The 26,782-nt window shown below is 34.5% G+C and overlaps 2 protein-coding genes across 25 annotated transcripts in view; both read right to left on the bottom strand.

Annotated features, from left to right (window-relative positions):
- LOC126954756 (60S ribosomal protein L14-like) overlaps nt 1–26,782 on the bottom strand; it is a 1,186,913-nt gene that overhangs the window by 579,930 nt on the left and 580,201 nt on the right. The gene's annotated exons all lie outside the window — the stretch shown is intronic.
- Nucleotides 1–26,782, bottom strand: part of FIP1L1 (factor interacting with PAPOLA and CPSF1) — a 76,110-nt gene that overhangs the window by 13,310 nt on the left and 36,018 nt on the right. For 12 of the 24 annotated variants that reach the window (XM_050790573.1, XM_050790580.1, XM_050790576.1 and 9 more), the window contains 5 exons: nt 18,239–18,332; nt 16,050–16,206; nt 3,697–3,723; nt 1,606–1,660; nt 234–289 (listed from right to left, as the gene is read on the bottom strand). In XM_050790573.1, the coding sequence (XP_050646530.1) occupies nt 234–289; nt 1,606–1,660; nt 3,697–3,723; nt 16,050–16,206; nt 18,239–18,332 (389 nt within the window). The remainder of the gene's footprint in view (nt 1–233; nt 290–1,605; nt 1,661–3,696; nt 3,724–16,049; nt 16,207–18,238; nt 18,333–26,782) is intronic. The other 12 variants (XM_050790574.1, XM_050790582.1, XM_050790579.1 and 9 more) reach the window with 1 other exon arrangement.

Genomic DNA, 26,782 nt, shown 5'->3' with positions numbered 1-26,782 from the left:
CACAAAGTACAAATATCCCTGTTGTGTCACCATGAACTAATTTTTAAAAGTATAGTTGATTAAATACATGAAATGTATTGTTTGCTAACCTGGCAGATACATAGACCACTCACTCCTTTAGTTAATATTTTTTAATTGCTCTGTAAGATGCAACACGTTTTTATTGCTTTAAAAATATTTAAGGTACTTCAATGATCCAAACTGAATCTAGGCATCTAAATACTACTACTTACCATTGCCATAGGGAAATGCACGTGCAGAACGACTATCATAACCAGAGGAATGTCCACTGTTGAAGAAAAAGATATATTTCTATGTCTGGTACAAAGAAGTTCTAAATTTTAGTAATGCAGTGCAAAAGGAAAAACTTAAGGCAAAATTACAACTTTTATCCAACCACCAATTTAATAATTTAGTTGTATAATTTTATTAATAAAACACGATTTTTGACTTAAAAAATATTAAAATATTAAATACCTAATTTTACAGAAAAATAGGATGTGCTAGTACTATTTAACATAAATAATCCAATCAACTTAGCTTGAGTCACAAGTAAAGTAACAGAAACTTTCAGGCTATCAGAATATTTCAGATTAAAAATTTAGTCTTAATTTTAATTCAGACCCACTGACAGGATTAACAAATAATACTTCTTAACATTTTGACTGAGAAAAAAAATGTGCCTAATAGTCACTTAACAAAACTAAATCCTTATGTTCTCACAATTCATGCTTTCTTGATTTTATGCAGGGTTTATAAAATCATATGCAGAACTTTACTGATGTAAAGTTCTCACATATTTTGTCTTTTTATATCATTTGAATCATTTTTTCAGAAACACACTATTTTTAATAGTTTATTTGCCACTTAAGATAAAATAGCAATAACTCTTATTAGTGATTTCTACCTGCCAAGAATTATACTTGTACTTTATATTCAGTAGCTTTTAAAATCTTCAAAACTCTATCAACCTTTTTGGTAAAAAGGAAAACTGAGTCTCAAAGGGCTTACGAACCTTGCCTCGCAACACTGTTTGATTTCTATGTTGTTAAACACCATACTGCCACCCATGAGGGAAATATTCTCTTTGTACAGCATTCTAGTTAACATAAGCCATAAGTACACAGTACAAAAAATAAGGCTGCTGCCACACAGAATGGCTCTAATCCTTCTTTGTGGAAGCTGAGATGGAGTATCAAGGAATAAGACAGCTTTTCTTGACTATGGTCCCATAATAGTTTTCCCTACTTCATCCCAAAAGAGACATGTATTATTCATCATTTCCAATAATTTATGTTTGTATTTCCCATTAAAACTGACTTGCTGGGTTTTTAACAGTCTAGGAGTTTCTTTAATCAAGTGTGTCATAAATCAAAGCAAGAGATTATTTCAAAATATTATAATTTTAGTTTTCTTTGCCCTGTTTTGATTTCAGGCTACAGGTCCAACATCTTATATAAAACTAACATAGACGTAGATTTATAAATTAAAAGACAGGTGCTGTGTTTATAAAATTAAATCTTTGAAAATATTTCCAAGATAAGTATATGGTTCTTCTGTCAAAAGGCTATCAATGATCAAAAATCAGTATCCATACTGATTTACCTTTCTATTGTTGGTATAAGAGATGGAGGTGGAGCTCCTGGTGGAGGAGGAAAACCTGAAACATTCAACCATAAGATAAAAAATGTTAACAGAATGTACACTTAATGTCAAGAGTGAAACAAAGTTGCTGTGTATCACTAAATTTCTCTGGGGATATGAATGTGCTTCTCTATGTTGTAATAATGGACAGAAAAAAATGGAGCTCAAACTTATAAACAGATTTTTAGTGCAATAAAACTTTAAGTAAGCAGTCTGGTCTAATACACAGAGAACAAACTGGGAGTCAGGACATTGGTCTTATTTTCAGCACCACACACAGCCCATTTTGTAAGTATGAGAAAGTTAATCTCAATGCCTTACCTTCTCCATACATAAAACAGTAGCCACCAGATATATTTGAAATATTTTAGAAGAAAAGTAGATATATAGCAATCACCTCTTTCAAAAAATATTTCGAGAGTTTTAGAAGTATAGAAATTTCCTTAAAATGTGTAATTTATAAATAAAATCTTACCAGTAAATGCATAGTGCTCAAAGCTGAGAATATCCACCATAAAATATGTTCAAATAGCACAACCCTAACAAACTACTTTACAAAGAAAAGCACATAATACAGTTTGTGGATCAGTTTGGAAGGAATATAATTTGTACCTCTATATCATGGGGTCTGCATTCTCAATAATTCACAATACCTAAACGGAATACCACAGAATAATATGGCTGAAAAACAGTTAATCTACACTATACTTTCAAATTCAGATAGGCTATAAAGCATCCCAGCAGAAAAAGATTCCAAAACTTATGATGTCAATTCCTTATGATACCAATTCCTTCCAAGTGTTAACAATGAACAACTTTCACTACTAGGAAATGCACTAAATTATCTAACTTAAGTCTCTCACACTACAATTCAGACACTGTCCTAAATGAGAACAAGAGTATTCCACTGTCATATTGCCTGTCACCTTGCAGTTATGTGAAAACACTTCCACTAAGCCTCCGTTTTAGTAATTCTATGAAAAAATAAATCAGTTCTCTGAATCCTTCTCAAAGGTCCACTTAAATCGATTTTTAGCCCCACTCCAAATTGTTTTCATGTTTACCATGTTCTTCACTGTATCCAGTTTTAGGATCTATAACTCCTCTATTAAACATCTTAAAAGTACAAAATTAGCAATTACCACATTAGTCCTAAAGTCCACAATCCTATTTCATACAGCCTCACAACCACATTGTTTTTTAAACTAAAAAGACACATAAATGATTCCTTTGACTTTCCCTGATGAGTCTATTTCAGACACATTCACATATAATCAATGTCTCTATTCCACATCTAAATATGTATACTGTCCTATGCTACCTAAACTTCACTCAGTTTATCAAAGTCATTTTGAATTCAGACCCACCCTTGCAAGCATTATCACCTCTCATTCTCTTCATACACCTTGGCTTTTAACACTGAACTCAGTAAGACACACTTGCTACCAGGTGTGATATCACACTATAAAAAGAAATAACTGACAAAAATGTAAAAATAAATAAATAAATAAATAAAACACTGGGCCACATATAAACTCCTATGATCATACTATTACAACAATAAACAATCACCACTCTAAGAACAGCCACCTGACCAGCTGTCTGTCTAGTTGCTATGTGGGGTTTAGAACACATTTTCTCATGATACTAAGCCAGCAGGATTAAAATTTAAAAATCAGAAATAATAATAAAGTCAAAATAAAGTATCTTTCTCTTCTCTTATAGTCACTATATGACATAAAAAATTCATTGGTCTGTAAAGACATTTTTAAGAAAAATTTTATTTTATATCCTATACTGTTTTCTTCACAAATTGAATAGGTAAGAATTTTCTCAGAATCTCTATTTCTACAGAAATGGGTAAGACAGGTATAAGAAAACTATATCTTAATCAAAACTGGAATGAAGCAAAGGCAGAGCTGAAAATAGGACCTTGAAATCCCAATAGCCTATTCCATATTCTAACCACATCAACACCATCTCTCCTGTAACTATAAGCTTGAAATTTCATGTTTATTAACAATGATGGAGAAAACATGAAAAAAGTTTTACCTGGAGGTGGTACAGTTATTGGAATACCTAAAAAACAAGTGATGAAATTTAATATAGTAATTGGATTTCAGAACCTGTTATGTATTTATGCCATCACCAAAACAAACTTTGAAATAAAACCCCTCGCCTCATTATCCTGGCTTATTCACTCAAGAGAAGCATTCTGTTTTCTCGTAGAGGACTAACAATTCGAGTATAACATCCAACTTCCTTGATGAAAACCCAGTCTAACAACTTGATAACAAGGTTTCCCCCACTAGTAATCACAAAGTTAGACATCAGTTAAAAAGCAAACTTATGCACACACAATTATCAAATGCCATGAAGTTAATCCTAACTAAATATGATAATCAATGCCTGAGGTTGTTATTTTAACATTTTAACAGAAAAACTGATCTGTGGGTTCTTTCTCTAATACTGCAGGTAGTACAAGGATAACTCAAGATGATGGATATTACTGACTTTTGTAAAGCTCAATATGTTGTGGTTCATTCAAGTGTTGACTGTTTTAGTATTGTTGGCAGAAGTAGTAAAAGGCTAACATTTCCTTTGATTTGTAGGAGGAGAGAAAGGGGGGAATAACCAATTCATATATATACACCCCCAGGGCACATTAACATAAATGTGAATGATTTACTTCTACGGGTGCTAGCAAATATTAATTTGAGTGACTCTCACTCATTATTTGTATACATTATAAACTCTGAGGAATAAAATATGTACATTCTCAATTTCACAGGGATCAAATGTGCCCTTAAAGCCTAATGTAAAATGCATTTACTAAATACTAAAATTAAATTCAGCATTTTAAATTTAAGAGATACATGAAAGGCAATTTATATGGCATGCAAATTTTAACTATTTTTCAGTGGAGGAAAAATGAGAAATTTCTAAGCAGGAAAATTTTAAAAAAGTAAGACAATTTAAAGTAACTTTTTCATGGAAAGTTTTATATAATAACTAAAAGAGTTGGCATGGGTTCCTAAATCCTATCTTAAAAACTGCATCAAAATTAGTCTAAAAAATAATCTTAATTCATTAGCTAAATGTATGCAAAAAAATGAAACAATTGTTTTCAAATGTTTTCTTGTCAAAGGAAACATATTCTAACACTATCTAAAAATGTTCTGATGTGCATGTTTTATCAGAGTAAGAGATTTAGATTAAAAAGATCTTAAGGTAGCAAATGGCCTTGAAAAAGAGACCAAAGCACCTGATTTTAACCACCCACACAATAAAAACATATTCCAAACTTACAAAACCAACAAGACTAAAGAAGATACATAAGGCAGCCATCAAGTTTCTTTATGAATCCACAAGTCTACTAAACTGACCCATAGCTAATAGCAATTCTCATTCATCCTGAGGTTACCTTCCTGTTTCCCAAATTACTAAACTAAAAGAATCCAGCAAACCATACAAGCTAGCAGAGTCCCAGACTCCAAAGTAAATGAGAAAAGTAAGGAAGGCAGAACATTAAATGTTTTTAATATACACTATAACCTAATTTTCTTTAGAACAATACGGACACTACTTCACTATTTGATCTAGTTTTCATATGTAAATATATGATTATTTTCTTAGATTTGTAATATACAGATTTGTAAGATAAGATTCATAAGATAAAGGAATACACCAAAATCATCCACCCACTCTATATACTATAATCCTAATAACTTTACCTAAACGAATGTGAGCCAGATGTATCACTTTAGCTAATGCTTACTTAGCATTAACTAGCATTAGCATTAATTAACATTAGCATTAATGCTAATGCTTAATGTTAAAATGTAAATTCATGCAAAAAACTAAAAAATTTCTAGTCAGCCCCTTCAAACTTTAGTCCTCAAAAACATTTAAGTTGTTAAACTTCCACAAAACATAAAAAAAGATAAAAGACATATGACCAAAGAATCAAGTACGTTACAAGCGTAGTTAAAATTACTGTCTGCCTTTAATGTTAATCTTACCACAGTAGTATCATTGGATAGACAAAAATAATCTACTGGAATTAAAGACAAAATCAAAGAAAAAACTATCTCATTCATAGGTCTTTCCAATCAATACCTACACACCAGAAAGTTGGCATGGCAACTAGGAAGGGCCCTTCTTGTGAGACCTCCATTTCATCTAAGATGTTATTTCAATGCAAATCTTTATAAGTAAATGTTCATTAAAACAAGACTATAAAGTTGACGAAACACTATATAACCAATTCTCTGACAATTATTGAATGTATTTTCAAACTGAAATATCATGTAAGGCCAACACTATTCTCACTTAAAAATCACTATTTAGTATTTGACTCTTCTTAATAAAAGAGAAACAGTATAAGGGAAAACAAAATTCATCTCAAAAGTCCCTCTCCTTTCCCCTCCCAACAACTCCATCTTCCTGGCAAACACATGCTGCCTAACCTAGACAACAGACTTAAATAAGGAAAATATTTTGTTTCTTTTCTATATCCTTTATCTGAAAAATTAGTTTTAAAAATGTTAATTTTCCTGGAAAGCTATACGTAACAGTAGTAAAAGTAGATTTCTAGTGCTGGCCAAAACCTTTTGGAAAAGTAATACTCAAGCTCTAACAGACTGAATAGATTAGTGGTATTAAAACTTGAACATAGGCCGGGTGCGGTGGCTCACGCCTATAATCCCAGTACTTTGGGATACCAACGTGGGTGGATCACAAAGTCAGGAGATGGAGACCATCCTGGCTAACATGGTGAAACCCTGTCTCTATTAAAAACACAAAAAATTAGCCGGGCATGGTGGCATGTGCCTGTAGTCCCAACAACTCAGGAGGCTGAGGCTGGAGAATCGCTTGAACCCAGGAGGCAGAGGCTGCAGTGAGCCGTCGTGCCACTGTACTCAGCCTGGGCAACAGAGCAAGACTCCGTCTCAAAAAAAATAAATAAGTAAAAAAATAAAAACAAACCACCTTGAACATGCATCAGAATCACCTGGAGAGTCTCTTAAAACACACAGATTGCTGGGCCCTTCCCCTAGTATTTCTGATTCAGTAAGTCTGGGGTGGGACCAGAAAACCTACATTCCCCTAAATTTCCCAGATGATGTTGCAGGCCCAGGACTATACTATGAGGATCACTGGATCTGATTCTAAGCTTCTCTCCTAATTTCACTGCTGAGCAATTTAATACAGACTAAATAAATCCCATTCCAAACTTTTATGAAACAAAAGCATCTACCTGTGACACTTAAAAGTACTATGAGAGCCTACACCATACGGCATTCTCAAAAGAGAAGATGATTTATTTCTGGTTGAGACAGGGTCTCACTCTGTTGCCCAGGGTGAGTGGCATGATCACGGATCACTGCAACCTCTGCTTCCCGGGCTCAAAGCAATTCTCCCACCTCAGCCTCCCAAGTAGCTGGGACCACAGGTGTGTACCACACCATGCTCAGTTAATTTTTTACATTTTTTGTGGAGACAGGGTTTCGCTATGTTGCCCAGGCCGGTCTCAAATTCCTGGGCTCAAGCGATCCACCTGCCTCAGCCTCCCAAAGTGCTGTGAGCACAGGTGTGAGCAACCATGGCTAGCCTTAATTTTTGCATTTTTTAATAAAGATGGGGTTTCTTCATGTTGCCCAGGCTGGTCTCGAACTCCTGAACTCAAGCAATCTACCCGCCTTGGCCTCTCAAAGTGCTGGGATTACAGCAGTGAGCCACCACACCCAGCTTAATTTTTCCAGTATATAACACATACACTTAAATGTAAAAGTGGGTGGGGGTAAGACCTGAAATCCTATTTGGGAGATTGAAGAAACTGAGGCAAAGAAATAGAAAGGCAGCATCCCTGTTAAACATCATATTAAAAAGAATTTACCCACACTAAAAATTCCCACAAAATTAATAGTGGGCTTTGTACTCACAAAAAACTAAACAAAGATTGTCTATAAACTCATTCTCAATGTAGTCTGTCATCATTTTATTATAACTAAGGCAAAACAGTTTCTGACATGGGTCTCAATGATCCCTGTCTGCTGGTACTTATGTCCTGTCCCATGTAGGGGCTGGACATTGTGACTTATTTCTACCACACACACAAAAAAACCCAAAGACTGTTACTTCCATGACTAGGTTACAAAAAAGGTGATTTCTATTTTACTGGCACCCTCTCTGCTGCCTTCTTGGCTTATGTGCTTTGATTAAGCAAGCTGACATTATTAGATGCCTACACCAGTGAGGAACTGAAGCCCTGTCAATCCAACAGCCTAGAAAAACACAAAATCCTTTTAACAAAGAGGTGAGTGAGCTTGGAGACAAATACTTCCTTAGTCAGGCCTTTAAAGAAGACTGTAAGGTCTGAGAGAGACCTTAAAGTAGAGGATCCAGCTAATCTATCCCAGATTCCTGACCCATGAAAACTGTTCAATAATAAATGTATGTTGTTTTAAGTTACTACATTCTGGAATAATTTGTTATACAGCAGTAGAAAACCAATACATGCAATAACCATTTATCTTTTCTCTATTCAAATTCAAATGAAAGAAAAAAATGGCAAAATATGTAAACTACACTTCGTATTTCTCACTAGTAAATTGCAAATTCCATCGGCAGTGTTATTTAAGAAATAAACTTGATCACTTTCCTTAAGTCTCATGATTTGTATTTCAAAGCCTTGATCAAACTCAGAAGTTTGACTCAAAAAGAGTAGAAAAGGCCAAGGTTTACAAAAACCTTTAAATATCACCTTCTACCAAAAATGCTTCTCTATGTAACAGGATTTTAAAAACTAAACACAAACAAAAACATACGCACACACATGTGTATCATCTCATCTACCATCCACCCTTAAATACAAACCAGAATGTAGAAAGAATATGGCAAAACCAGTATTTCATAATTAAAACAATTACAAGGTGCAAAAAAAGATTTAAGCTATTTTTAAGAAAAGTGTTAAAAAGTGGTATGTTCACACAACAAAGTAACCAAAAATTTACCAGCATACTTCATGTCTAAAAGGTAAAAAAGATAATTTTACATAAATTATAAAATGGACAAACTATGTTACCTTTATTAGGATCTCTTACTCTTCTATTTTATAAAATCTAAAGCCTACAGAAAATAAACTTCTTACACAAAACATTTATGATAGAAGTATCAATGTTTTTTAATAGAGAACTTGTAAAGAAATTATCTCTACCAGCTTCCATATAATCATGAGATGATCAAAAGAGCAGTGTAAGCAGAAGGCAGAAATAAAACTAATTAGATTCGACAAAATGTGGTGTCAATGATGTATTAAAAATGTAACCATTATAAAGGGTGCATCGTGGAGGAGAAAGCACATTTAAAAATCAACATCCTAAGAAAGCTTTTAATCTCTATTACATTTAAATAAATTTTAATTGTGCCAGAAAATTCTATTTATTATAATTAGTATTGCTCTGTTTTGAATTTACTGAAAACACTGATAGGCAGGCTTTTATAATTAAATATAGAAAAACACAAGAGTAAATACAGTTTTCAAAAACTTTAAGGAATTCTTTTTTAATGGTAGCTCTGGAAAATGCTTACATTTCTGGCAAACAGTGCCAGTTAATTTGAGGTAATCTGTTGAGTAAAACAAAAAATCCATGGTATTATAAAATTAGCTTAATAAACGTTACAGTCATAAAATAGTTTCTCAATTAAAGGGATAAAAGTGTACTTCCTCAAGGGCACTGATAATATTCATCCAATATAGGCCAAGCTTCTGCCAAAGCAGTATTCTCAACGTTTTGTCCAGGAATTCCTGGGGGTCCTTGAGACCCTACTGAATCTGCCAGGTCAAAACTACTTTCATAAATTTACTAAGCTGTGGCTGGACGAAGCGACTCATGCCTGTAATCCCAGCACTTTGGGAAGCCGAGGCAGGCAGATCGCTTGAGGTTGGAGTTCGAGACCAGTCTGACCAACATGGAGAAACCCCATCTCTAACAAAATTATGAAATTAGCCAGGTGTGGCAGTGCATGCCTGTAATCCCAGCTACTCGGGAGGCTGAGGCAGGAGAATCGCTTGAACCTGGGAGGCAGAGGTTGCAGTGACCTGAGATCGTGCCATTGCACTCCAGCCTGGGCAACAAGAGCAAAACTCCATCTCAAAAAACAAAAAAAAATTTTACTAAGATGTTATTTGCCTTTTTCATGCTCATTCTCTTACAGTGGAGTTTCCAGGGGCCACATGACTTGTGATATCACAATAGATTTAATGTGAAAACACACAGGAGAAACCAGCTTTTTTCTACTAAGCCACACCAAAAGCGTAAAATAAGATGACTTCGCACTAAATTTTTAAAATTATTCTAGGAAAAGCACAGTTATTTTTCATAAGAAATTTTAAAATGTTAACATGTAATGAGTGTATTATGCATATCTCTAAACTAGTATTTTAATTTCTCAGTTTTAATTTCTAATATTAAAAAACAGATAAAACATACGTAAGTAGAAACTCTTTGGGATCTGCAGCAATTTTAAAGAGTTTAAAGAAGACTGTAACTAAAAAGTTTGAGAACTGCTGTGCTAAAAAACCAGACTGCTAACGGAAAAATAATCTAATGAGAATGCAGGACTTAGAGCAAATGCAGAATGACCCTAGATATGAGCAACTCGCCGCCCGCCCCCACCCTCTGACCCAATTCCTATATATCATCCCTAACCCAAAATTAACATATTTAAGAAATAAACAAGATTTTAAAGTTCATGAAATTAGTAGTACTAGATGACTAGTCAGACAGTGATACAAGACAACAGTCTTTTAGGAAGAAATCTACTTCTTTCTAAAATGCAGAATCCTACATATCTCATATCTAGATAAACAGTTAAACCCTACAGCTAACTTTAAAAGCAGGGATGCCTGGTTTGTGGTCCAGAGTAGTTGGGCTATATCTCAGCAAAGCAAAGACCCTTCTTCAACTCAGCAGAATTCCACTACTGGGCTACATTTCAATTGTTCCCAAGACCCACAGAACTAGTCATTTGAGGCTTATAAGAGTTCATACAAAAACAAATGAGTTTAACTGAATTTGCCTTCTATTCTTCAGCAAACTCTACTACAAAAAAAAAAGAACATCAAATATGATGACACTAAAGTAAATTAACATTTAAAAGCCTAAATTAAAAGCCTACCATAAAGTTAGCTCGTAATCATTAAATTCTATTATTTTAGAAACAAACAAAGTCAGTCAGTCACAGATAGACAAATGCATGATTCCACTTATATGAGGTACCTAGAATAAGGAAACTCATAGAGACAAAAAGTAGAATAGAGGGTACAGGGGCTATCCTTAGGAGGGAAGGAGCTTAGTGGGCACAGAGTTTTTGCTGGAGATGATGAAAAAGTTTTAGGTACAGATCATGGTGATGGTTACACAACATTGTGAATGTATTTAATGCCAATGAACTACACATTAATAAATGGCTAAAATGACAAATATATTGTATTTTACCACAACAAACAAACACACAAAATCACCTACCCTATAACAATACTTCCAATTTTACAGTTTTTCTTCCAATACACAAGTATTTCAAAACTGACTTCTTCAGCTAAACACAGACATCTTAACACAACTCAGGCAAACAGTAAAAACCTTATTCAGATTTTCAAAAATCTGATGACTGTTCCTTATAATCTCCTTAACTTCCCTACCCACCAATACGTATGCATGTACTTCAACATGAGAGAAATGCTTTAAAAAAAAAGTTTCTAAGACATGTTACTGTGACAAATACACGTAATCCCATAATACAATTTTCTGGATATAGGTACTGATTCATTTCAACATAGTTAATAAAGAAAACAGGCTTTCAAGCAAAACTGCCTTGGTTAGAATTCTGGTTTTACTATTTTCTAGCTATTATTTAGATGGCTTATGTCCCCGCTTCCTCAGTGCAAAATTAGTATAATATCTACTTCAGATATTGTTCAAGAATCAAATGAGTGAATACATGCAATGTGCTCAGATAGTACCCTGAAAAGTTAGCATCCAATAAGTGTTAGCTATTATATCTATTATTACTCAGAAACAGTATGAAACCACTCTAATGTATTTCTGAAAAAACTTAGTACAATGGAAACTATTTTCTGATTCACAAGAAAATGAAATAACAAATTTTCTGAAAATTATAAAAGAACCAAATTAGCCAGTATTTTTTTTTTTCTTTTTTTTTTTTTTTTTTTTTGGTGAGATGGAGTTTCGGTCTTGTCACCCAGGCTGGAGTGCAATGGTGTGAGCTCAGCTCACTGCACCTCTGTCTCCTGTGTTCAAGTGATTCTCCTGCCTCAGCCTCCTAAGTAGCTAGGACTACAGGTGTGTGCCACCATGCCCAGTTAATTTTTTTTGTATTTTTAGTAAAGATCACCTGACCTCAGGTGATCCTCTCGCCTCAGCCTCCCAAAGTGCTGAAATTACAGGTATGAGCCATCACGCCTGGCCCAGTATTTGTTTTCAAGCTACTATTAGTATGGCTGCAGGGAACCACGATAAATACTTTTGCGCTTCCAGACATCTCTTCTTTCTTTATTGTATTCTAATATATAAATCTCCTCTACTCTTCATACAAATCTATTATGGCCAGAAATACTTTGCGCTCTCTGTGTTACTAGCAAAGTTTCATATATGTTTGTAGGTGTGTGTTTAAGGGGGAGAGGAGGCAATATATTTCTCCTCTTCTGTGAACTATTTGACAGTGAAAGTTCTTCAAATGAGAGTTATCTCTAACACCTTATAATTGTTAAACACTAACTATCTACTTATGCAATAAGCCCTCTGTAAATTTGCAAGAGTCAATCACAAATTGTATCATCTAAACCAGGGAATTTCTTTCTAAGAATGAATAATAATAATTATGCTGGAATAGAAAGTATAAAGTAGGACTCTTCCAGGCAAATCAGGATGTATGGTCACCCTACTTATTAAAACAAAACAAAACAAAACAAAACTAGTAGCATCCTAAAATACGGGAATAAAATATCATTACTATACTTATCACATTTTGGACTTTAGTTTTAAAAACATTAGACGTCTAATGTTAAAAAGGCAACATTAAAATACACTGAAATTGATTCTTTAAAAAATATTTTTTCCATTTTCTTTTGATTATTTCTGAAGAAAGCAAAAAAACAAGACAGTTTATCTAAGAAAAACGGAGTATCTTTTAAGGCAATACTTTAGATGACTCCTGAATCATAGCTTTCTTTCATTAGCTGCTTATGATTCTTAAGGTGATTTAAATTACAACAAACTACGGAACATAGTGTAATCATGTGGTTCTGTGGTAAATGGTAACTGAAAACTACAGCTTTAAGCATGGCAGCTGGCATATATCTATGCAGTCGTACTGTTATTCAGAGCTAGTGCCCATCCTGATCGAATGTACCAGGTATGAATCCGAAAATCATCTTTGCTGTTATGGATACACACATATGTCGTTAACTCAATTAGCAAACACATTAGGGAATGCCAAGTACATACAAGACTATTGTGACTAAAACTGTAGGGAAACATAGAAATACACAGCCTGTATGCTCCCCAATAGCTCACATTCTACTGAAAATAAGGAGCAATTCAGAGAGTCTCAACTTCAAATATTTGGTTTTAAACAACTGGTATCCTGCTCAGCATATATACCAGCATTAGAATTCATTTGAGTCTGTACTCATTAAATACTCATAGAACAGCATAGAAATATAAACCAAGAATAAGCATCAAAGGAAATCTGGATTTTAAAATACAGAAAGCATGTAGCTGAGAATTAAGTAGAAAAACAGATTAGGCAAAAGAAAAATAATTAGCCGCACTCTATAGTATAATGTCATTAATAACCTAAACACTGTTCAAAGATTTGTTATACTTATGAACAAAGGTTACATGAAAAAGAAATGGTCAGGGGTAGTGGTTCATGCCTGTAATCCCAGTACTTTGGGAGGCCGAGGAGGGCAGATAGCTTGAGGTCAGGAGTTCAAGACCAGCCTGGACAAGATGGTGAAAACACCATCTCTACAAAAAATACAAAAAAGGCCGGTATGGTGGCACATGCCTGTAGTACCAGCTACTCTGAGCCAAGAGGATCACTTGACCCTGGGAGGTGGAGGTTGCAGTGAGCCGAGACCGCACCACTGCACTCCAGCCTCGGCGAAAGAGTGAGACCCTCTCTCAAAAAAAAAAAAAAAAAAAACAGTAATTTTATCACTTTGAAAAAAAGTAAACTCCCAGATAATGCCACTGCCTATCTATAGCAATTACCTCTGTAGCAATATTCTACAGAGTTTCTGAATATTCTTATACCAGCTAAGTATTTGTTGTTATTAATTCATACCAATTCTGTCCTAGTTACTTTAATAATTAGTACTAAACATATAAAATGTTAGCCATCTGGGGATATACTATATTAGTAAATAAGGAAATCCTTTCATTTTGTCATTTGTGACAACATGCATGAACCTGGAGGACACTGTGCTAAGTGAAATAAGCCAGACACAGAAAGACAATTACTGTACAATCTCATTCATATGATCCAACTCATAGAAGCAGAGAGTAAAATGGTGGTTACCAGAGGCTGGGGGCCATGGGTGAGGGAGGGGAGATGATTTTCAAAGGACACAAAAGTTTCAGTAAAATGGGAAAAAAAGTTTTGGAGCTCTACTGTACAGCATGGCAACTATAATTAATAACTGTATATTTCAAAACTGCTAGGAGAGTAGATTTCAGAATGTTCTCTCCACAAGAAAATGGTAAGTATGTCAGCCAATGAATATATTCACTTGATTTAATCATTCTACAACATAGACATGATCAAAATATCACACTGTACCCCATTAAACATATACAAGTAATACCATCAATTAAAAATAAAATTTTTAAAAAGATTTTTAAGAATAAAAAAGAAAATTATTTCAAATCACTTACTACCTAGTAAAGTAATATTACAAAGGAATCCAGCAGGATTATTAACACAAACATTAATAATTTTTTAGTATCATTAATCAAATATGTTAAAACATTATTTCTTTTATTTATCTAATTCTTTTTCAGAGGACAAAGGATTCATATAGAAATCACAGAAGTCCTCATTTTGAATCACCTAAGTCCCCTTTCATTTGGTTATTACTCAGCATATTAAAGACACAAGAACCACAAGTCAGCCCCAACTAATGAGTGGTTTCTGCTCAATCTATTTGTTGGAACAAGAAATTCACTGAATTTAGAAATACTAATGTTGTCTAGAATAAGGACCTCAAACCTATATTACAACCTCCTCCTTCCTCTATTTTTGAGACAACAGACCCTCTAAAGCCACAAGTCATTTTTTCATATTTTTCCATACTTTTTGAGAGTAGAGGTGACAGTGGAAGGAAATCAAAGGCACTGAGGATGAAAGACAGAAGCAGTGGCTGACATTTAGAGGCCAAGGATGAATATGTTAGGGAAGGACTATTCAGACCCTGTATTTGGTTCTGTACTCCGATCACAACTGGCACCTTAAAACAAAGACAGCTCTCTTGCAAATAAAAGTGAGTGAGAGTACGTGGCTCTCCAGTATAAACTGATTTTATTAATAGGAAGTAAAGCCTAATACATGTCTTTCATGTTGCCCTGATGAGGATAAGCAGCTATTTTTTCATCATTTACTACTAGCTTTCTCCCTGGGAAGAAGTTATTATTCTTAATCAATCTTGCTAGTTTCATAAAAACTTGGTTAAGGCAGATAAAGATTAAAAACAAAGTAAGAGAGGCAACCAGATGAAAAATTCAAATAAAAATAAAATTTGGGAATTATTTGTGAGTTTATTCTCTATCACCACTAACCTGGTTTTTAATTAGTAATCAAAAGTAGCTATAAATATGATAAACATTTATATCACTTTTGTTTAAAAGTAGTAAATACCAGGCACCCACTAGCAGTCTCCAAAAAGGAAACCAGTATACAGAAGACCAGACTGAAATATTAATTTCAGTCTCTTCACAAGATAAAATGTTTTTATCTACTCCCATCCTAAAAGTATCTTTAATGCTTCTTTTAAAACAAATTAACACTGGTAAAGTTTATAACTGAGTATGGATTTATACATATCCTATTAGCAACTTAAGTTTGGGGATCATTGTCATATTTTTGAATCACAAGATTGGTATCTGTATATTCTCAATTTTAGAACACTGTCTCTTTCCTATACTGTGAAAAAGCAAGACACATATATATCCGTTTCAGTGTGAATCTGTTAAAGATAAACATAATATCTATTACTTTTAATGTAATGCGATCAAGATATTATTTTAATTGTCAAAAATTTAAAAAAACACTCGCAAGCTATTTTTCTTTCAAAGTCAAATGTCTTATTTACTATTTACCCGGTGGTGGAATCAGAGGTGGAGCAGTGCTGACAGTCGGAGGAGGTGGAAGAAATGGAGGAGGTGGAAGGTGAGTGGGAGGAGCTCCTGGAGGGAAAAACGGAGGTGGTTTGCTAAAATTGTTGTCTACTTCAGTAGCAGATCTTTCAGAAAGGACCTAAAATTAGAACACAGTTAAATAAACAGATGCATAAATATTATGTAAGATTAATCTTAGTAAATTAACTTCATTTAATCTAAGAAACAAAGTAAATGGTAGTTTAATTCACATATATGTATTTTTGCAGGGAGAGTAATAGTTCTACATGTGTGATATGTGCATACATATGCCTATGTGAGCATACACACACATACTTTTTAAAATGTGCATATTCAAATCTTAAGAAAAAACAATTGGCTCATTACCAAAAATTTCTTAATAAAAAGTAATTAAGTAATAAAAACACCCCACACAAGAAAAAAGTACTTCATAAAGATCATTTAACAAGTATTATCTTTGTCACCCAACCAAAGTTAAAGTATTCAATTAAGGCAATGTAATCATTAATCAGACACTAGCCTTAAGAAATTAACATGGCAGCAGGTCAGTCATTCACTGTACAAGGGCCTGTCATCAACAGGTTGCAAAATAAGAGACTGTCAGGCATGCATCAACAGACTGCAAGCAATAGGCAGCAAGATATGTAAATAACTTTATCATGTGAGCCTTGTAACTTTAAGAACAGGGTTTATTCTTGAAAAATAAAGTAATGTTTGCAAAATGCTTATTTGTGTGAACAGGTTAAGGGACAGACACCATAAGCAGCACCCCAAACCTACTGAAATAAAACAAGCAAACTGGCACCTCAAAATCTGGATTTTTGGTAAGGTCCCCAAGGATGTGTAAATAAATTTGGGAAAGACAGCCAACATAATGTTGTATATTTAATTTATACTTCTCAGATCCTTGCTGACTAGAGCAATCTTTTAAACATACAATCCCTCTTTCTATTAATGTTTCCTATATTTAAGTGCAGTGTTTTTTGTAGGGCTTACGCTGATAAGCTATTTCTTTAAGTATTTATTTTGAGAAATCATGGCATTTTAATGGTAAGAGGAAAGGAAAAATGGACTAACATCTTCCACTATAGAAATGATTTGCCTTTAAAGATGCTAAAAGGAACATTTTACATGATCAACTTATCGAAGGTGAGAATAAAGTGCTCTGGACATTTTCAAAAGGACTCAGAAAACAGAATAAATAAGAAAAAAGTATGGCCAAACTGAATAGCTGGAAGTCTCAGTTATTAAAGTTCTAACATCAATTATCCAGCTTACTGATAATTCACCTCCCCTCATTTTTTCACTTAAAAACAAAGGAACTCTACACCTCCCCCGGAAATGTCACATTAAATAAATTATGGTATATTCATCCAGTGAAGCTATCAGGAAGATATTTTAATCATATTTTAAGAATATGAAAACATGCAAATAATTTTTGATGGGGGAAAAAAGTATACACAGAAATATAATAGTATCCCAATTTTGCTTAGTAACAAGAGATGTACCAGCTGTGGTTATCTTTAGGTGGTAAAATCACTGGTGGTCTTTTATTTTTCAATCAGTGAACCTATATACAAGTTGAATATTCCTACTCCAAAAATCTGAAATCTGAAATGCTCTAAAATCCAAAACATTTTGAGCACCAATATTTTATTCCAAGTGGAAAATTCCACACACAAACTCATATGTGATGGGTCACAATCAAAACTCAGGCCCACTACAGAGTTTATTCAGAGTTGCCAAAGGAAAAAAGATGATCATAAATTAACAAATCATTATAATAAATTAAATAACTTATTTATGAAACATAAATTTCATGTTTAGACTTGGGTCTCATCCCTAAGATTACATACATACAAACATTTCAAAATCTGAAAATTTCCAGAATCTGATACACTTCTGGTACCAAGCATTTTAGATAACAGATATTCAAACTGTATTATGTTTCTATCAAAGAAAAGGAAAAAACCCTATTAAAAAGAGATTCAGAAATTACAAATTCTCATTGGAAATGCCTTTATAATAAAGGAGGACTCGTTCCACATTTTAAATCTCTTTGTATCACCTAAAACACAGCACAGCACTATGACTTGAATAAATTAAATTAGAATGCTGATATCATCCTTCAATTTAAGAAAATACTAAACCTGTATGTTGCTGTTCTCATTTGCCCGTCGCCTTCCTTCTACTCGGCTGATAGTTATAGTCTGACCAATAACATCAATTGCTCCAGGTAATCTCCTGTAACACAAAAATTGAATCAATTCAGTTTCACCTAATTACATGCTTAAAAAATAATAAAAGCAGTAAGAGAGAAAAACAAAATGTGTTTGCAATAAATTTTAAAATAAAATCAGATCACAATACACACTGGAAAATATCCCTGAGTTTAAGCTCACTACTTTGCACTGTCATAAACATTTTTATTAATAAGCCAGAACCAACATACCCAACAATGATCATAATGTTAAGTTTTAAGTCTCTGTAGAGCTCTTCTTCTAAACTTACTAGTTTTAGTAGTCTCCAAATAAATTTATCTTTGTGAAATTAAATAAGACAGCAAATGCTAGACAAATGGAAATTTTGGGGCCACTACAATTGTAGCACATACTACAGCTCAGTTACAGAAACCTTAAATATTCCCCAAAAAGGACTGAAAATATTGCTCATTTTAACACACACAGGATATATTCCAAGTGTTAAAAAATATAAAAAAGGAACCAGTTTGCCATTTCTGATAACTTGCATTTAGATAGAAAAATTCAAATATTTAAATACTTGCCTTACCTCTATTTACAATCTTTTTAAAGTTTATTAGGATATGGAAAAAACAGTCTATCACAAAACAATGTTACAAATTTAAGAGAAAAACCTAGTAAGTTGTGATTTTAAATAATTAAAATAATGTTAAAAGCTATTTTGCAGATGAAGGACTTTATAAAAGTATGCATGCCTAAGACGATATAGAAATCACTTGGAGAAATAGGCAATGAAAAACAGATGCAAATTAGATGGATTTCTCTTCATCTAGATTTCACTTCTGAACAATACTGTCTTTAAAACTTTATAGAAGGAAAACAATTAAAACATCATAGATTCTTCGACAGTCACTAGATTAGGCTCCTAAAATGACAAATAACAGCAGCTACCATTGGTTGGATGCCAAACCTTCATTGTATCTAAACCTCACAAAAACTTAAAAATTACTGTATACCTGTTAGAGACAAGCCATGGTCCAAGGTGAAATCACTGACCTAAGCATGAATTAAAAGGCAAAACTAACTTTCAAACCTGAGTCTTTCTGATCCCAAAGACTACAGACCTCCCCTCCCCTTGAGCTAGGTTTCCTTCCAGCAATACAATTCACCTTTGAGAAATTTAAGACTTTTCTGGAAATCTTGAGTTAGGAAGAGTTTATCTCAAGTAGACCTTGAAACACTCCACTAATTATTTTGTGCTAACAAAGACAGCCCTATAAAAAGTGTATCATGACATCTGAAATGTTTTCAAGTACATAGTTCCCACTTACCATCTCTTGACCATTTAAGACTTCCCTTCTCTATAATTTTAGTACAATTTAAAAATGTTCAAGCCTTTCTGATTTTATGCCTGAGTCATTGACTTCCTAGATTTCCTCATGATCCCAAAGATAAAGAATGATTTCATTGGAGGATGAACATATCCTCCAATACAGCTGAGGAAAGATCTTAATATTCACGTTACAAAAATCCAAGTATCTCTATGATAAAACAAATATTGCTTCAATTTCTTCCCTATAATTAAAATTGCAAAGCTATGCCCACCATAACTGCATTATCAAAGCACAAGCCATCAGCCCTCTGATATACAAACATTTCATATTCCAACATCCTACCAAATACATGTGTGCATTCTGAGGCCATAATTTCCTCTCCGTTAATTGCTGCCCTCCATTGTCAAAATTTTTACTTTCACTCTATTTCCTTTTATACTATTTTCTATTGCCAATCACTGGACTCTCTCCTTCGTATTTTTAAATTTATTCCCATCAAAAACAAAGGAGGTATTTGTTTGGACTTGAAAGTCACATAGCAAATTCTCCAAACTGTTAAAAGTGTTAAAAATTAGATCCAGATATAAGACTAACTTTCCTGTTGAGGGGAAAATTTTCTATAGCCCATCTTTTACCATTTATTTCCGAGGATCTCCAGTTTTCAAAAAGTCTGGGACACGTGGAAGTATTCATCTACTAAAATGTACCCTTAAATATGGTCAGAAGTCTAATTAGTTTTTTTCAGCTTTAAATTGATTTTTTTTGAATCACTAAAGATTCAAAATGGCAAATACTATGTTTCTAAAAACATATAACTGAGAAATCAGCCTTAACAAGTATATCCCTAAAGGGAGTTCAGAAAATTACAATTCTCTACATTTTCAAAACATCTCCTTGTGCCTGTATTTTTTAACCACATCAACTGACTTAATCATATAAATGAAGCTTACTGTTTTGTTCAGAAATGTTTTATGATAGACACACAGTATGTACCAGAGTAACAAAAAGCACATAATATCTAACACTGACAAATAATTTAAAAATATAATATTATTCTGATGCCACATTTTGGAAAAAAATATTGAACCATATTATTCCATGAAAGTTCTTAATGGACAGCTTTTTCTTTCATTGCTTAAGAAGATTCAATAGAGTTTCCCTATGAGGAAATCTACTGTAACTTAGGAGTTCCACAAAGCGTAGGTTTAATTAGGCCAACAAACTTGTTCGGTAAGGTAGACAGCTAATGCTATTATCAAAATCTCTTTTCCATATTGGACTCAATCATCTAGTAAAAAGCTAAGAAATTAACCACTCTGGGTGTCTGAGTTGATGTACAGTTTAAACAGGCAGTAAATGTTTCCAAGACCTCTACCCTCCTCCTGGCACAGTAAATGAATATAAAAATATCTCTGAAGTTACAACGGAACTTCAGTAAACGAATATAAAAATAACTCTGAAATTAAAAAAATTATCATGTTTTGATGATTCTGATGTCCAAGAAAGAATCCAAGGGCTCCCTGCAGAGATACAACAGAAAGTTTGAGATTACAAATCAGGGCTAATAGAAGATAGACAAAAGGCCATAAATTGATCTCTGAAGGTCAGGCTCATGCATGTAATCTCAACACTTTGGGAGTCTGAGGCGGGAGGATTACTTGAGTCCAGGAATTCAAGACCAGCCTGGGCAACATGGCGAGACTCTGTGTCTACAAATAATTTAAAATTTTAGCCAGGCATAGGAGCACATGCCTGTGGTCCCAGCTGTTCAGAGGGCTTAGGTGAGAGGACTGCTTGAGCCCAGGAGATGAAGGATGCAGTAAACTGTTGATTGCGCCACTGCACTCCAGACTGGGCAACAAAACAAGAGCCTGTCTCAAAAAAAAAAAAAAAAAAAAAAAAATCTCAGCTGCTTTTTCTTGGCAGCCAAAGCAAAGGACATCATTAATAACAAATGTCTTTAATGTGCATAAGATTAAAACAAAGCTTTTGCTCTAAGATTGTTTTTCCCGGTAATGACAGCTAGTATTTATGGAGCACTTACTATGTGCAAGGTAAGCACTGTTTTAAAGACTTTATATATTTTTAGTCTTCATGATAAACCCATAAGGTAGCAACTCTCATTACTGTCATTTTACAAACGAGAACAAACGAAAAAAATTCTCCTCTGAGTCTAAGAGAAAATGAGTACAAGACTCCAAAACACAGTAAGAAGTACATTTTACACAGCAATACAGTACCAGTACCCACATTACATTAAAAACTAAAAAAGGTTCATGAAACAATACTTAAAAAAGGAAAAACAGTGACATTATGATAAAATGTGATTTTATTAATATTTAAATATAGCATAGGAAAAAAGCAAAATAATACAAAAACAAGAAATAATAGTTGGGACCACCAAATTGTTTCACAACCCACTAATGGACTGCAATCTCATGTTTTCAAAAATACGGAAATAAACTCTCCAATATTCCTACCAAAAAAAATGGAATTCTACAGAGCTGTTTCTCAAAATGCTCTTTAACGCGGAGTAAAGCACAACAATGCCCAATTCAAGAAAAGCAATTTAATTAGGGGAAGCAAAACAACGTGGTCTGCATATCTAGCCCTCTTAATAGTCAGGCTTGATCTAATAATCTGTGCTTTTGAGAATAGTTCAAGTTCTTAACTAGCTACATGGTTCTCTAAAGAATCAGGACGTCCCTGATTTCTAAATAAATACATATGTATACATGTAATTTTCAGGCAAAAGTCCAGAGTTTATAGCAAATTTTCAAATTATTTTGCTTGAAATATTGCTTGAAAGTTCATAACCATATTGTAAAAGAATGGATGAATCACATATCAATGTAGACATCTATGAATGTTTTCTCACAGAAGGGCTTCTAGTAAGAGCTGGGCAGCAAACAGTTCAAAGGTCCATTCTCTGAGAAAAAGCCTAGAATGTGGCTACCTCATATTCCCAACTTGAAAAGAGGTGCACTTGTTATGACATTTAATTCAGGTCACATAAGCAAATAGATTGCTGTAAACAATTCTGCATGGAAATTGTGTAGCATCTTTTAAGCAACTTTAGGAAAGAGATGAGCCTTAAAAGACATATAGGATGGATTTAGGCACACAGGATGGGAAGGTAAAACATTTCAGATGCAGGGACAACTATGAGCAGAGAGAAAAGATGGAGGGGGGGCAGATATGTGCACAATTTCTACTTAGCAAATATATTACCTATCCAACTGCTTGCAACAGAAGCATCATGCACCTTTGATAGTGGTTACCAACCAAAAGACATTCAAAGAGGCAGAAAATGTAAATCAAATGAGAAGCACATAAAGAAAAAGACTATGAGGCTGTAAAATGCTATGCAAATATCAGTTCCCATTAACTACATCTATCATTTTACTTCAAAACTGTAGGTGCCTAGCTATCATTTGATTTTAATCTTTATGCCAACCCAGAATCAAGTCTCTAAATCAGTGGTTCTCAACCGTGCCTGCATATCAAAATCCTGATGCTCAGGGTGTACACCAAACTATTTAAAATAACATTTCTGGGACCCAAGCATCAACACTTTTTTGAAGCTTCCTAGGTAATTCCAATATAGTCAAAGTTGAAGACTACACATTTAAGGGCATGTTCAAGAGACTGCTAGACATTTTGTTCCCTCCAGAAAGAACTTTTAAAGTAGTTAAATTAATATTTAACTATTTCACAAAAAATTTAAAGTCACATCCACCAAGGTAAGAATATCATTGATTACATATTTTTCTACTGATCTTTTAGTTTTGTGGTACTTGAGCCCAGGAATTCAAGATCAGCCTGGGCAACATGACTGGTCTGACATGGTACTGTTTCTATACCTGTGTGTACGTTTTACTTTCACAAGCACAAGAATAATTTTCTCTATAGTATATACATGATTTATAAAGAAAATATATTCTAATGTTCGAGTAACAATTTATTAATGAAAAATCCCGTCCACAAAAAGAACCCAGTCTAAAATAAAAATCACAGAATTCAAAACACTTTTCTAGACATACAATTTATTTTCTATCGGTACTATATTTAAAGAGACTGATAAAGCCCTTGATAAAAGAGGAGATCTGACACTCACTGAGTGTCTGATTTATCTTTTTTTTTTTTTTTTTTTTGAGATGGAGTTTCACTATTGTTGTCCAGCTTGGAGTGCAATGGCACGATCTCGGCTCACCGCAACCACCTCCTCCTGGGTTCAAGTGATTCTCCTACCTCAGCCTCCCGAGTAGCTGGGATTACAGGCACATGCCACCATGCCCAGCTATTTTTTTTATTTTTTTTTAGTAGAGACGGAGTTTCTCCATGTTGGTCAGGCTGGTCTTGAACTCCTGACCTCAGGTGATCCGCCTGCCTCAGCCTCCCAAAGTGCTCGGATTATGGGCATGAGCCATCACGCCAGGCCGATTTATCTTTCAAGCCCTGAAATAGGTGCTTTCACAGCTCAGAACTGATTTAATCCTTACAAGTACATCACATTTAAGGTATATGGGCCGGCATAGTGGCTCACACCTGTAATCTCAGGTGTGATTTGGGGATCTGGGGGTTTGGGAGGCCGAGGCAGAAGAATCACTTCAGTTCAGGAGAGATCAGTCTGAGCAACATAGTGAGACCTCATCTCTACAAAAAATAAAAAATTAGCCGAGCATGGTGTGCATGCCTGTAGTCCCAGCTACTCGGGAGGCTGAGGTGGGAGGACTGCTTGAGCCTGGTAGTTCGAGTTTGCAGGGAGCCACGATCCCACCGCTACACTCAACCTGGGAAACAGTGAGACTCTGTCTTGAAAAAATAAAGTAAAGTACACGTCCAATTAGTTTCATTTTCATATATGTGGAAAGAGGCTCTTTTGCATTATAAAGTGGCAGCACCAGGATTCAGGCTTAGCATAACCAACTTCAAACCCCTTCCCTTCTTCTTCAACAGTGCTTAGCATACTAATTTCCTGGGGTCTGAATTTTTAAAATGTCAATTTTTAAGCCCTATTTAAAACAACAAAAAACCTTGAATGTTTAAAGGTGAAATAGGCCCAAATTTTACTCACTGGAGGACACGAATGTGTTTAAAAGTGCAAACAAGTTTACTCACTTTTGTATAGAGCTTGGAATAAAGCTCTATCTTCCATATTTATGCTTAATTTCATGCTTTTAAATGTATCAATGATAGGAAAAGACACAGCTCTACAAGAAACTTAAAAAAACAAACTAACAACCACAAAGGCCTTCATATGTCCAATAACATAAAATCTTACAAACTACACACTATAGCAACATGCATTCAGAGCACTTGATCAAATGCCCCGAGGTACAGGCACATCTTTTCAGTACAGTGTCTCATCAAGACATAAAAGGAGATAGTCAGAGGAAGAGGTCATTCTTAGATATAATGTTCATTTAACATTCAGTTTTATTATAAGTATTGTGTTTAATATAAGAAATACGTGCATTTTGTATTTGTGATTTAACGTTGAAAAGCAATTTTTACTATTCATTCAAGAGTATGAATCAGTTAAAAAGCATTCTAATATAGGAACATAAGCTTAAGAAAAATAAACTATCACTTGAAAATTAAGAGGAACAGAACTTGGTAACAAAAAATAGAAACAAAATAAAAAAACAAACTGTGCATTAGGATATGTTTACAGCAATTATCCATACTACCAGTTTCAATTTCCTACACTCACTAAAACTGCTTCATTCTTCTAATTAGTTTTACAAGAGTTAAAATTTGAATTTATAAAGCAAACTTATACCAATAAAATGCCATTGTTAATACAGACAGATTTAGCTTGAAGAATACTGTTATAGTTTGAAAAACACTTATAGATTTGGCTTGAAGAATACTGTTAAAGTTGGAAAAACACCATATTATGCAAATTAATAGTCACTAGCATATGATAAGGCCACAACTTAAAATACAGTAACTGTTATTTATATATTTTTTTATTTAGAGACCAGGTCTTGCTCCGTCACCCAGGCTGGAACGCAGTGGCACGATCACAGCTCACTGCAGCCTCACCTGTCCAGTAATCCTCCCACCTTATACTCCCAAGTAGCTGGGTCCACAGGTGCACACCACCATGCCCAACTAATTTTTGTATTTTTGGTAGAGTCGGGGTTTTGCCATGTTGCCTATGCTGCTCTCAAACTCCTGAGCTCAAGTGATCCACCCACCTCAGCCTCCCAAAGTGCCAAGATTACAGGCAATGAGCCACAGCGCCCAGCCCAAATAACTTACGAAAAAAAGATCTTAATCATTATTTACTTGCTCTTTACAAACATTTAAGCAATGCCTCAAACTCTACACTTGTCAGTTACATTAACTACAAGAGCTGGAATCTAGTTTTTCTTACACTACCAGAGAGTGAGAGTGAGAGAATGTGTGTGTGTATTTTAAGAGGAAAAGTAGCCTGCTGAGAAAGAGAGAGAGGGGGGTACAGAGAGAGGGGGAGGGAGGGGGAGAGCGGGGGGGGGGAGAGAGAGAGAAAGAGAGAGAGCACGCGCGTGTGTGTGCGTGCGTGTGTGTGTGTGTGTGTGTTTAAAAACAGAAAAAGTAGCTTTTATCCAGGTTATCTGTTTTTGGAATTTTCTTTTTTCTTTTCGAGACAGAGTTTCACTCTTGTTGCCCAGGCTGGAGTGCAATGGCGCAGTCTCAGCTCACTGCAACCTCTGCCTCCCAGGTTCAAGTGATTCTCCTGCCTCAGCCTCTCGAGTAGCTGGGATTACAGGCAAGTGCCACCAGGCCCAGCTAATTTTTGTATTTTTAGTAGAGACGAGGTTTCTCCATGTTGGTCAGGCTGGTCTCCAACTCCCGACCTCAGGTGATCCGTCTGCCTTGGCCTCCCAAAGTGCTGGGATTACAGGCATAAGCCACCACACCCAGCCTACTTTTGGAATTTTCTAAAGCACAAAACACATAATGAAAATACAGCCTCAAATTTCCTTCCACATATATTCCTTGAGACTAATTACGAAGTCAAAGTGAGGAGTTTTTTTTGTTTCCAAAGCATCTTTTTTAGAGAGAAGTAGGTATAGATGGAGTTGCTAAAGATAAAGCACTGAGATGTATCTCTTTCAGATATGGGAACCGATATTTTCGCTATAAATTAGCCATCTGATGTCCAAAA

The sequence above is a fragment of the Macaca thibetana genome, chromosome 5, assembly GCF_024542745.1.
Source record: "Macaca thibetana thibetana isolate TM-01 chromosome 5, ASM2454274v1, whole genome shotgun sequence".
NCBI lineage: Eukaryota > Metazoa > Chordata > Mammalia > Primates > Cercopithecidae > Macaca > Macaca thibetana.
The sequence above is the reverse complement of the archived record's forward strand: the minus strand, read 5'-3'. Positions and strand labels throughout refer to the sequence as shown.